A 12,647-nucleotide genomic window follows, 5' to 3' on the forward strand; every position below is an offset into this window, starting at 1 on the left:
ACCACCTGCCACCGATCCTGGACGCTCATGAGGATATCACCCCGCCGAACGGCATGCACCGAATGGCGCCGATCAATACGGGTCTCCCGGGTGTCACCGGGGTCTGACGGTCTCTGTGGCCACGAGGTGAGCTCATCGCATTCGTTTTACATCGACGTTCGCGCCATCTGATCGTTTCTGTCCAGTCATGGTTTCCACGCAACATTTTCAGCTTGTAAATATTTCATTGCAATACGGAGCATGCATCCTTCAAGCGCACATCAACGTCAGAATCACAGGGTCTTTCCGCTCGTGTCTCGGTACAGCCGTCACACAGTGCGGCCTCATTGGCTGCCTATTGGGCACCCTAGGCCCAGAACAGCTCCGGGTGGTCGATCCTCAGCTGGGCGTACTCGGGGATCTGCGTCGGCGCCACGGGCAGGTGCGCCGCTTGCGGCTGGAAGCCACCCTCGTCCGCCACGTACGACACTCGGTACGTCTGGCCGTCATCACCCACGAACTGGAAGCTGCCCGTCTGGCTGAGAGTGCCGGTGCCCGGCTCCGGGCCGGGGGACACACGGCCCACCTCGCTGGCGCTCTGGCGGTTGTCCTGCTTGTAGCCGTACTCGTAGTTGCCCTCCGGGTCCCGTTCGAACTTCTGGCTCAGAATGCGTACCTCCGGCGGCGCGGCCGCGGCGCCGGCCGCCAGGGCGAGGAGAACCTGAGGCCGGGCATGCGCTGCTCAGAGGGGCGGGGCGGGATGTAGCTGGCCCCGCAGCGGAGTGATGCAGTCAGGTAGCGACGGGTTAATATCCAAACAGTGGGTTTCATTCGTGTCTGAAGCGCGGTATCCGATTGCATTGCTTTACTAATGATTGTTTTGATGCTTCACCCGCGATATTTCCCCGATTAGGAGAGCCTTTGCCAATGACAACTGTCTCATGGCCTCGTCTGAATGGTCAGCAATTTCCGCTGCTGTAATACGAACGGACAGGAGCAAAGTCAGCCTGTAGTTCGTACCACTTTTATTCAAGGCTCTTTACTGACACATCAAGGCATGCTGGCGAAGTCTGTAACCCCACTGCTACAAAAGCTTAAAAAGTATTCCTTCTAAATTCATGTCAAGAAAGTTGCTAGGAAGTTATGATTCGTCAGCTACATTCCAGTTCATAACCCACCACCTATCAATGAGTTATCACAATTGCAGTAGCTTATGACATACACCTGTAACTTGTCAGCACACAGGGTTTTCCCCGACACCAGAGCACCATTTGCCCAGCCAAAAGCAAAACGATGTCAGGAGACAGTACATATGTCAAGCCTTGCTGCAAACTTACCAGCTTCATATCTCCGTGTGTGACGACTGTTGGATGTCTTGCCCGCGGCTGATGATGACTGAATGGTGGCAAGCCGGCGACCAGGCCTTATATAACCACGAACGGCGCTTCGTGACTTCTCCCGATGATACAGCCCGAGCATTGCAACAGCCCGCCTGACCCGGACCGCCTACGGTCTGGATAAGCGCGTGCGTGAGTTCTGCATGCGCTTCAGCGACGTTTTCCCTAACAATGACAAACGTATTCGACGCCCAGTCGTGACTGGTGTGGCATGCAACTGCGAATTCAGTAGCAAAACACAGGCAACAACAGTGGTAGTCATCAGAGACTTCGCGTACGTCAAATTGCGACTACAAATGATGGTGCAGATGGGCCCCTGGTGGCCCGGGTGGAGAAACAGCTGACTGCCTGCTGCAGGTGGTCGATTAGCCGCTTTGTCTTGTAACGCGTGTCTTGTGATGCGTCCCATCTCAAGCCTGAAAGCTGAATTTAGGTCTTGAAGGTTTGCTAGTTTGTTCACGTGGACGTGGTTCTTGAGGGCAACCCACAGCGTGAAGTTCAGGGCGACATGCCGGGCGGGTGAGAAGGCACAGCACGACCGTCTTGAGCTTGTGCCATGAAATGCCCCTCAAACCAAGTCAGTGAAGTCTATAACGTGCTCGGTGTCGCCCGGTCCTGCTGGAGCCACTCCTAGTGCGGATCGACCCCGTGAAGACGACCCAGGGCCACTAAGAAGTGTACCGGAACGATAGCGATGTAACGCTCTGAGGTGGTGTTGACAAGATACTCGTACTTGTCCTTAAAGAAGGACCTTCCGTAGACTACAATTTTATAAGGGCGTGACCCCTAATGACTTTCGCTTTTTTATTTCTTGCAATTGAATGGTCATCTGAACATTACCAATCTTTCCTGATGATGTGAGAAAACATCTGTTGCTTTTAAATAAAACAGGGATTACTTTTATTCCGGCAACAATTTGCGGTAAAAATTGGCTTGCCGCAATGCTCGGCACCGTTCAACCGGCCTCCGGTGTTACCCGACCGTCGGGACGACCGCCGCCACCGGCCGAGTGCGACCGCAAGCAAAGATCGGCCGAGTGCGACCGCAAGCAAAGATCGTGGACGCATAAAGCGACTCAAACCCACACCGCCGCGAGTCGGTGAATCGGGGGGCAGAACTGAGAGCGGGGGCGCAGCCAGAGCCTTGATAAGGGTTGGGGGTGGCGTAGGGCGGTGGCACAGGGTTGAAATGGTCCCTCTGTTGTCGAAAGGCATGGCCGACTTGGTTTTGAAAAAAACTCGATGTTCTTCATCTATTGTTCGAGAAACTATCGGATAATATAATTTTGTTTTTGTTTCAAATCCAGTAAACTGGATGAAGCGGGCGTTAAATGATTGCATCTAATAAGTTGCAGGTGTTTTACACTTTTCAATGGTTCAATTAAATCCTTTTAAACCTAGATAACCCAGAGGCTTTGCGATGTCTTTTTGTGGGTTTTACAAAAATATTAACAGCGCCGTGAATGTAGATTGTGGATCAAAATGGAGTCAAAAATACATTAAAATGGCCAACCACAGTTTGTCGGTAATTTTAAGTCTGCAGTCAGCGTCGATCGCTGAAGAATAAGGTCACAAAGTTTTGCACGAGCGTGCACAAGTTTAAGGACAATAACATCCAAGTCCAGCGTTGCAGTCTCCACAGGCCGTGAGGTCTGCGGTCTCCACAGGCGTCGGCCATTTTGCTAACATTACGCGGCGGCCAACAGGAGAGATGATAACGACAATGCATCTGCAGTGGTTGTAATACTTTGTAGTTCCATTGAATGTTTTATGACTTAAATCCGTACGTCTGTAAGGTATTCCGACCGCATATTTCTCCTGTTCGAGTTTTAGGCTGATGATAAGGATAGATTAACATTTACAGCACCGCGAACTGCAGCTGGAGTCTGGTGATGGAACTGGAAGGACGCAGGTAGAGTCGTTATTTTCTGTGTCGCTCCAACTGTTCGTCTGTTCAGAATACATCTTAGAAATCATGCAGTTGAAATATGCCACCGGCCTAATCTTTGAACACTACGCACTGATTTTGAAAGACTATTGGAAGCATTATTTCATGACGGCCTTTCCCGCGCGCCCGCCGTCTGGTGCAATCTGCAGCTGCGATGCCGCTCCGTTTACGGAAATTGCAACACGGGTCATTGCTGTTCTTGCTCTCAATATCAAGAGCGCGCTTAATCACAATTTATTAATGTAATTGGTGTCAGTAGTTGATTCTGCAAAACAACGGACGTTCTCAGGCAAACGTAAGCTTCACCTTATTCATTTGGATTTTATTGATATCTATTCTATTGAACATTGATGAGACCCACACCTTTTTCCGGCCAAGAGGCTCATGGTTTGAACATCGTAAGCACGTTACCATTCCCGGCAAGCACTGAGAGGCCATTTCACCCCAGCATGGAGTGACTACCGGCTGCCATTCTGGCGACACAGGGGCGGGTCTCACGGTCGATCAGAATGCCCTTAGAGGGACGCACCGTACGTTGGTCCCCTGGTGAGGTCCCGTCTGACCCAGGAAGTTGGCCTCTGGATCGACGCAAGAAGCCTCATTGACCTAACAAAATTTATTATCGCTGCCGGTGGTTCAATAATTGGCACAGATGCTACAGGTTGGCTAAACGGGCACTGGGGTGAAATCGGATGGAGAGACGTTGTTCCCTACTGGGGGTCCTGACTAACACACGGCTGTGTCCATGTCTCATTGAGGACTTCCGTCCATAAGTCCTCATATTTTTTTCATTTTCAAAGGGCCCGGCCAACGCAAAGTCCCCCTGGCATTCGGGTCCCGTCACTGTCGCTGTTCAGGTGATGTTTCCCTGGCCGGCTCGGGGTCCCTTGTCGACAGAAGACCCCCTAACAGGCAATGCGGGATCCTGGTAGACACGGGGCCCCTCATTGGCTCAGAGGCCCGACCATTGTAAATCGCGGTCTCCCTGCTTGTCACTGCTTTGGAAATCAGCCCTCAGGCCCAGACCGACACGAAGCCGACTGATCGGTACTGGTTGTGCCTGGCTGGCAAAGACCTTCACTGACTCGGAAGACTCCCAATCGGCACAAAGGGCTCACTGCCTGGCAGTTGAGGTCCCGGTCCTGTGGGTGGGGTCCCTTAATGCGATCTGCGACCCGCGGCCGGTCCTTCAGGCTCTTCGGGCCATCAAATCGGGCCCTTAATCATTGGTTCCGAGGGGCCCTTCAGACCCCTCGGGACCTAAGGGCGGGGGCGGGGCACGTGCCCCGTGTGTCCCTCGCCTGCGCCGGTAACTGGAAGCATGACTTGTCAGGGAGCTGGTTTTAAACGAGATTAATAAGAAATTGGACACCCATTGAGCATGAGAAAAAAAACGGAGAAAATAATTTTAACGATTTGACCAGATATCTATTTTGATCACAGGTCAGAATTTCATTGCGATTTTAGTTAAGCAACCATTCATACTAAAATTTGCAGTTCTCTGATGCAAGCAAATACGTGACGTAATGCGCTCAGATTTCAGTGATATTTTGCACTGCGCTCGACATAAGGCATCGTTGCAAGTCTGTAAAAAAGGTTGTACCAGGGCCTGATCCTGTGCGGTGCAACGGCATGCAGAGAATGTATGAGGCTGGTAGTGCAGGATAGGCCAGAAAAAGGTTGATTTATGACTAAAAACGTACGCATGCATAGCCGGATATGCAAAATGTTCGCAGCTAGCTGCCTTTGTAACCTGAAAGATGCACACGCCGTCCACTGGCAGTGCAATGGCGTCCTCCATGTACCACCTTCCACCGATCGTGGACACCAACGTGGCCAGCTCCCTGCCAAGCTGCATGCACCGAATGGTGCCGACCAACGCCGGTCTCCCGGATCTCAGCTGTGACCAGAAGGTGAGCTCATCGCGTTCGTTGTCCTCGCCGCGCGGCCCAGCTGACCTGTCAGTCGACCCAACCTTTCTAAGCACGCTTTTCAACATGGTAACAGTTGTTTTGTCAAATATAGCACGGATCGTACATAAGCACGTTCGCGTCAGAATCACAGTGTCACAAGTTTCCGCTCGTGTCTCGGTACAGCCGCCACATGGTAAGACCATCATTGGCCGTCTATTGAGCGCCCTCGGCCCAGAACAGCTCCGGGTGGTCGATCCTCAGCTGGGCGTACTCGGGGATCTGCGCCGGCGCCACGGGCAGGTGCGCCGCTTGCGGCTGGAAGCCACCCTCGTCCGACACGTACGCAACCTGGTACGTCTGGCCATCGTCGCTGACGAACTGGAAGCTGCCCTGCTGGCTGAGACTGCCGGTGCCCGGCTCCGGACCGGGGGACACACGGCCCACCTCGCTGGCACCCTGACCGTTGTCCTGCTCGTAGCTGTGCTCGTAGTTACCCTGCGGGTCCTGGTCGAGCCGCTGGCTGAGGGTGCGTACCCCCTGCGGCGCGGCCGCGGCGACGGCCACCAGGGCGACGAGGAGAACCTGACGGCGGAGCACGCGCTGCTCAGAGGGGCGGGAAGGGATGCAGCTGAGGTCATGGTGGGGTGGCGGAGTCAGATGACGACGCTTTGTGATGAGAGCAGTGGGTTTGATATGTGATTAAGCCGTGATATGTAACTGCAATCTGCACCAACGATCATTGTAATGCTTCAGCAATGGTATTACCTCTATTGGAAAGCACTTGTCACTGACAGCTGTCTCATCGCCTCGCTTGGCGCGTTAGAAACACCCAGGACGCGGTTTCGAACGAAGTCAGTTGTGATATTTACTTTGCATTTGTTACCGAATCGGGGTTTTGCCTGCGCAAAGCTTTTTGTTCAGCCAAAAGCCAAAGCGATGTCAGTTAGCGTGTCAAGCGGTGCTGCCAACTCACCAGCTTCATTTCTCCGTGTGTGGGGGCTGGTGGATGTCTTGCCTACGGCTGAAGATGACTGGATGGTGTTAAGACAGCGACCAGGCCTTATATACTCGGGAGCGGCACCTCGTGACCTCCCCCGATGATCCGGCCGGGGTAACGCAACAGCCCGTCTGACCCGGCCCGCCTGTGGTCTGGATCGGCGCGTGCAGGGGTCGGTATCCGCGTGGTATCTGTCAAAGCTTTTTTTCTAAGCCGCTGCTATGTAGCTGCCACATCAATGTCTATATCAAGTTCATTTTGTTTCAAATAGAACTTTGAGAACATTTGTCATGCTATGTCATGCGAATTCCCGAGTATGTTAGCAGGTTTTTCGCAAGGTAACGCACGTGAATCGGTACAAAAAATGGACTGAAATATGCAGCAACATGCTATAGTAAATAGGAGCAAAAGAAGATATCAGTTGACGTCTTGAACAGAGGAGAGAACATTTGTCGCAAAGTCGTGACTGTGGGCGCATTCCACTTCCAACACGAAAAGAAACATTGGTAGTCAATAGAGACTTCCCATCCACCAAATGGTCACTACAAAAGATGTTCCACCGGGTTTCCTGGCAGTTAAGGATGTTCTGCGACTGAACCTACCACAGATGGTCGATTGTCCGTTTTATCTTGTCGACAGTGGTGCGTCCATCCCGTGCCTGGAGGTGGACTTGAGGCCTTGAAGGTTTTCTGGCCTCTTCATGCGGACGTAGCTCTTAATGGTGACCCACAGGAAGTAGTCCAGGGCAGAAAGGTCGGGCGAGTAAGCAGCCACAGCAAGGCAGTGTTAAATTGGTGTGCTTACCAGAGAAATGCTCCTCCAACCAATTCAATGAAGCCCATGTCGTGTGCGTGCCGCTGCGTGGTGGTTGAGTCACTATTTGTTCCGACCGATCACGTGAATTCTCCCCAAGGCCACTCAGAAGGGTAACAAACCGCAGCGATGTTGCACTTTGCGTGGTGTTGAGAAGCTACTCCTTCTCGTCCTCAAATGAGTATCTTGTGTAGGGTTATGATTTGTCGAATATCAGATCACTGTTGACTTGCTGTTTCGAACATGGTTTGAACAGGGGCATTTGAATGTCATCCCAGTGTTTCTTGACTGTGCGAGACGTGCACTTCTACCTGAGTTTAATCAAATGGAGCTGAACTATTATTTGGGCCACACCGTGCAACTGGTAATTTCATCTCGGCACAACCTTTTTCGCATTTCTACGAGGCATTTGCTAGCCTGATGTATTGGTAAATCGAGAGCTTACAGCATGATCGCGTGACCCCACTCAGTGTGCCGGGCATGCGTTCTAACGACAACTGGTATTCGAACGATACGGACACCACTGTCCGCACTTGTGGTATGAGAGCTGCTTTCTTGGTAGCCATGCCACCTGCCGAATTGTGGTGCATTTGGATCGTGGCAGCAGGGAGCTTTTTCGATATTTGGTCCGAACCTTGTGATTGGATGTATTCCTGGGGTGATCGCCCACGCTGAGCTGTGCTTGCGGCGTGGGCCATGCATCCACTATCTGATGGTAGAATGCCGGACCAAGAGCCTGATTGTGCGACGACAGTTTAACGTGCCGCAACGCTCGGCACCGTTCACCTGGCTTCTAATGTTACGTCACTGTTAGCGCGGCCGCTGACACCGCCCGCAGGCTATACAAGTCAGAGATAAATAGTGGCCGACCAAAGCGACTCGAACTCACCACACGACGTGTGGGTGAATTAGAATGCAGGCGCTCTAACCAACTGAGTTATCGAACGGCCCATGGTTTATACCATTCCACTTGGTTGTACCACATGAAGTGTTACCGAGGAACGAAATCAACACGTTTCACGCAGTGTTATCTAGAGCGAAGATAATACTGGGATGGTGATGCTGGATTTTTGCGTTAAAAAACTGACAATGCGTACAGCTTCCCAACGTCGAGCTTTCCCAACAGAACCAACGGTTTCCTGGTGACGTCACTCAACCGCTGCCTGCTGGCATGCTGAGGGTCGGTTTTTTGAACATGACAATACTCAGCTAATCACGTCAAAACGCAAAGCGTTTTAGCACTGATTGCGCGTGCCAAATTCCAACACGTGTTCAAGCGTTGGTGCGGTATTTGTTAACGCAGCCACTCGACTGACGCGTCCGATCACCAGCCTTTACCAACTCTGCGCTCCCAATACTCCAAATGTCCGTTGAGAAGGTCGTGCAAGATGAGTATCGTTTTTAATATGAGTGCATGTTAGCAACGACCGCAAAACATTCCCCATGTTCTAGTCTGTACGTGGCATGCCAGGGTATGACACGTAGCCCGTGTATACGTACACAGTGGAATGCCCAACAGGTCGTTTAATTTCTTATCGCGGCATACCACTCCCGTGCGGCGATGTGCCCTGAGTGCGGGTATGTGACGTAAATGGTAAAAACCGACGAAACCAGCAAAGTGGATCTTCACAGGTAGTGTGTGCGTGGAACGTGGCACGTGTGACATCACATCTTACACCACGTGATTGCCCATTAGATGTCTATCGAAACATGACACTCTTGAGTCGCTCCGTGCCCTGGGTGCCGAGAGATCGCAAAAACGCGGAAACACGTCGAAAATAGCCAAATTCATGTTTCAACACGTGGGTGCCAAGACACGTGGCACGTGGGACCAATCATTACCATCCTACTCCTTCCATTCCTTATCGAAGTGCACCACTCGCAAGTGTATCGGTGTCCTGGGTGCCGATATTTAACATAAAACGTGTTAACCCGTGGAAAAGAGCAAAATCCATTTTTGAGCGCGAGCTACGTGATACGTGCGACCGTAGCATTTTGCATGGCACATCTTTTCGTGCCACTCTCGGATCGCTCCCATCCGCCGTTATGAAGATATCGGTGCGAGGTGGCATAATCGGTAGGAGGCAGTTAATTACGGCAGTCAGCCACGTGATCAGACGGCCGTTTAACCTTGAAGCAGCCGCCGGCGTCGGCTGAGACCGTGGACAGCGCTGTCCCGTCGCGCCGTCGTGAAAAGCCGCCATGCGGCCCGTTAGTCTGGGCTCACTCGGGAGCAAACCATTGTGGAAGTATCATCAAGAGAGAAGAGAGAGAGAGAGAGAGAGAGAGAGAGAGAGAGAGAGAGAGAGAGAGAGAGAGAGAGAGAGAGAGAGAGAGAGAGAGAGAGAGAGAGAGAGAGAGAGAGAGAGAGAGAGAGAGAGAGAGAGAGAGCTTGTATTCGGCGCCGACTTTTAAAACTTGACCGTTTGCAACTTGTATTGCAACTTGCACCACAGCAGTGAGTTGCACAAGCTCGCCATGCGCAATGAAAGTGTAGCTGCTCCAATTGTGAATGTTGGGAAACAAAATTCACGGCTCTACCTGCACTGCGTGCCGAGATATACTCCAAAATATGAAACCCGTAAAAAACGGGTAATTCAACCTTTCCAACACGTGGGCACGTGACACGTACCACGTGGCACCTTAACTTTTTACCAGTACGATGGCTCATTCTATTGTCTATCTGGCTGTGTGCGTTTCATGCCTCTGCGACCCTTGGTTATGGAGATATCGCTCCGGGAGTGGGCGCAGGTCGTGCCGTCGTGCAGAGGTCGCGGAAATTGTGTCGCCTGTGTTAAGCCAACGGGGATTTTTGACGAACTTTTTTGCTCACCACGCGCTCATTTTTGCGAAATGCAAAAATTTGACGTGACACTGCCGCGCTCTGCCAGCAGCCCTTGGTCGTGTGAAAATCTCGTTCAGAAGTTCCTTACCATTTAGCCTTCGCGTGATCCCAAAGAGTGCCAAAGAATCGGTGGCGGACACACACCCATTGCTCCTTTAATGTAATAGTAGATAGTGTGCGTGCTAGACAGACCATGTAGCAGCGTTCCAAAATCATAAAAAGTTATGCCATGAAGCTGGTCATTTATAGTGTTGCGTAGCCCAGAGAATGTAAAAAGCATGGCGTAGGAGGATGGGACCAGCAAAAGGTTTTCTATGACTCATGGTTTTCTATTTGTGGTGTATAGTAAGACATGTTGAAAAATGATTGCACGTGATCATGCGAACTGCAAGACGTACATGCCTTCCCTTTTCAGCGCAGTGGTATTCTGTATCCAACATCTTCCATCGATCCTGGACACCAATCTGAACAACGCCCTGCCAAACTGCATGTACCGAATGATGCCCGTCATTTCCGGTCTCCCAAATCTCAGTTGTGGCCAGAAGATGAGTTCAGCGCATTCGTTTTACTTCGCCGCCAATGCCAGCTGATCGTTCGCCCCATCAACCTTTCTAGGCACACTTTTCAGCATGTAAGCATTGTATTGCAGAAAACAGCATGCATCATGCAGGAGCACATTCAGGTCAGAATCGCAGGGTCATAAGGTTCCGCTCGTGTCTCGGTACAGCCGTCACATGGTAAGACCATCATTGGCTGCCTATTGGGCGCCCTCGGCCCAGAACAGCTCCGGGTGGTCGATCCTCAGCTGGGCATACTCGGGGATCTGCGCCGGCGCCACGGGCAGGTGCGCCGCTTGCGGCTGGAAGCCACCCTCGTCCGACACGTACGCAACCTGGTACGTCTGGCCATCGTCGCTGACGAACTGGAAGCTGCCCTGCTGGCTGAGACTGCCGGTGCCCGGCTCCGGACCGGGGGACACACGGCCCACCTCGCTGGCGCTCTGGCCGTTGTCCTGCTCGTAGCTGTGCTCGTAGTTACCCTGCGGGTCCTGGTCGAGCCGCTGGCTGAGGGTGCGTACCCCCTGCGGCGCGGCCGCGGCGACGGCCACCAGGGCGACGAGGAGAACCTGACGGCGGAGCACGCGCTGCTCAGGGGGGCGGGAAGGGATGCAGCTGAGGTCATTCTGGAGTGACGGAGTCAGGTGACGCCGGTTTATGACGAGAGCACTGGGTATGATCTGTGATTGAGCCGTGATATCCGACTGCAATGTGCACTAACGGTCATTGTACTGCTTCAGCAATGTTATTTCCCGACTGGGAGAGCCCCAGCTACTGTCACCTGTGTGCTGGCTCCACCTAGCGCGTCCGATCCCCAGTAAGCACTTTTGCTCGAACAGGTCATACGACGAGCTCAGTGTCGACGCAACAAAATGCGATCAGTGAGGTCTCTAACCCAAAGGTTACCTAAGCTGACAACTATGGCATCATATCGCATTCACAGTCACCTGTTACATGCACTGATCACTCGACAGCACACTAATTTTTCTCCCCTTTTGTTCAGCCAAAGCCGGAGCAATGTCAGTAAGCACGTCAAGCGATGCTGCCAACTCACCAGCTTCATATCTCCGTGTGTGGGGAATGGTGGATGTCTTGCCTGCGGCTAAAGATCACTGGATGGTGATAAGCCAGCGACCAGGCCTTATATACTCGGGAACGTCACCTCGTGACCTCCCCTGATGATCCAGCCGGAGTATCGCAACTGCTCGTCTGGCCCGGCCCGCCTGTGGTCTGGATCGGCGCGTGCAGAGGTCGGCATCCGCGTGAGTTCCCTCAGTTTCCCTGGGCAGATGTCTCTAGGCGTGAGATGCGTGGGAGAAAATGACGCTCTAGGGGAATGGCGGCACAGACGACCTTAGTAATGTGTATGAACTTGAGTGCAGAGGCTTTACATGCAGGATTTTTTGGTGCAAAGTCCGCCCGCTAGTTTTCGGAACTGCGCCCGTTTCAGTAAAGTTTAAGGCTAAGCGTTGCGTTCATTCCTTTAATTTAAGCCCAATTTTCTGCATCAATAATGGCTAAAATAGTGCAAATGGAGCTAAGTAAGGCTGAAAGTGTGTCCGTGGTATTCCAGAATGTGCGCCCTAACAGAGCTCGTTGTCCATTTCACATGGACACTCATGGGTTCACCTAACCCCCGAGGGCCTCTACGTGAGCGTGCACCTGGACACGTTTGCGAGTAGACCTTGTCATTGCTCATGTTCAACGCGAACGGCTTAAGCAGTGATGATTCGTTGTTTTTCAGTATGGACTCTGCCAACAATAAATGTTAATAATGCAAGTGTTAATAATAAACCTCAGCCGCGTTAAATGTGAGTTCACAGCCGCGCAACCTTTTGTCGCCATGTTCGTAGACCGCAAAAACTGACATTGTGACAATTGTCTTCACCTGACCGCGCTGATGTTTTTAATCATCTTTTTTATCAGAAATTGAGCTGCTGAGCGGGACAACGTAACTCTTCCACGGTACGTTAGCCATAAAACACACGTTAGACATTGCACACTACTGCACACATAGACAATAAGGTCTTAGCAGGGGCGGCGCCACCGGGGACGGGAGTGGGAGAGGTGGTGGGGGGGGGGGGGGGGACGGGGGGACGGGACGGCGCGTCCCCTTCTATATTTGGAGAGGTGAAGATGATCTATTCAGACAACCTCCTTACAGGAGGAAACGTTTTCTTTGCAAACATTTTCATTCAA

The 12,647-nt window shown here is 52.1% G+C and overlaps 3 protein-coding genes across 3 annotated transcripts; all 3 read right to left on the bottom strand.

Moving 5' to 3' along the window:
* Positions 1-346: 346 nt before the first annotated feature.
* Positions 347-1,325, bottom strand: LOC119109336 (larval cuticle protein 65Ag1-like). Its single transcript, XM_037232947.1, has 2 exons — positions 1,317-1,325; positions 347-700 (listed from the first exon to the last, which is right to left on the bottom strand). The coding sequence occupies exons 1-2, from the start codon at positions 1,323-1,325 to the stop codon at positions 347-349; spliced, it is 363 nt and encodes a 120-aa protein (XP_037088842.1).
* A 4,124-nt stretch (positions 1,326-5,449) lies between these two features.
* LOC119109337 (larval cuticle protein 65Ag1-like) lies at positions 5,450-6,218 on the bottom strand. Its single transcript, XM_037232948.1, has 2 exons — positions 6,210-6,218; positions 5,450-5,818 (listed from the first exon to the last, which is right to left on the bottom strand). The coding sequence occupies exons 1-2, from the start codon at positions 6,216-6,218 to the stop codon at positions 5,450-5,452; spliced, it is 378 nt and encodes a 125-aa protein (XP_037088843.1).
* Positions 6,219-10,648: 4,430 nt separating this feature from the next.
* Positions 10,649-11,511, bottom strand: LOC119109338 (larval cuticle protein 65Ag1-like). The gene is made up of 2 exons (XM_037232949.1): positions 11,503-11,511; positions 10,649-11,017 (listed from the first exon to the last, which is right to left on the bottom strand). The coding sequence occupies exons 1-2, from the start codon at positions 11,509-11,511 to the stop codon at positions 10,649-10,651; spliced, it is 378 nt and encodes a 125-aa protein (XP_037088844.1).
* Positions 11,512-12,647: the final 1,136 nt, after the last annotated feature.

Source organism: Pollicipes pollicipes, unplaced genomic scaffold, assembly GCF_011947565.3.
Source record: "Pollicipes pollicipes isolate AB1234 unplaced genomic scaffold, Ppol_2.1 Scaffold_7231;HRSCAF=8579_pilon_pilon_pilon, whole genome shotgun sequence".
Lineage (NCBI taxonomy): Eukaryota > Metazoa > Arthropoda > Thecostraca > Pollicipedomorpha > Pollicipedidae > Pollicipes > Pollicipes pollicipes.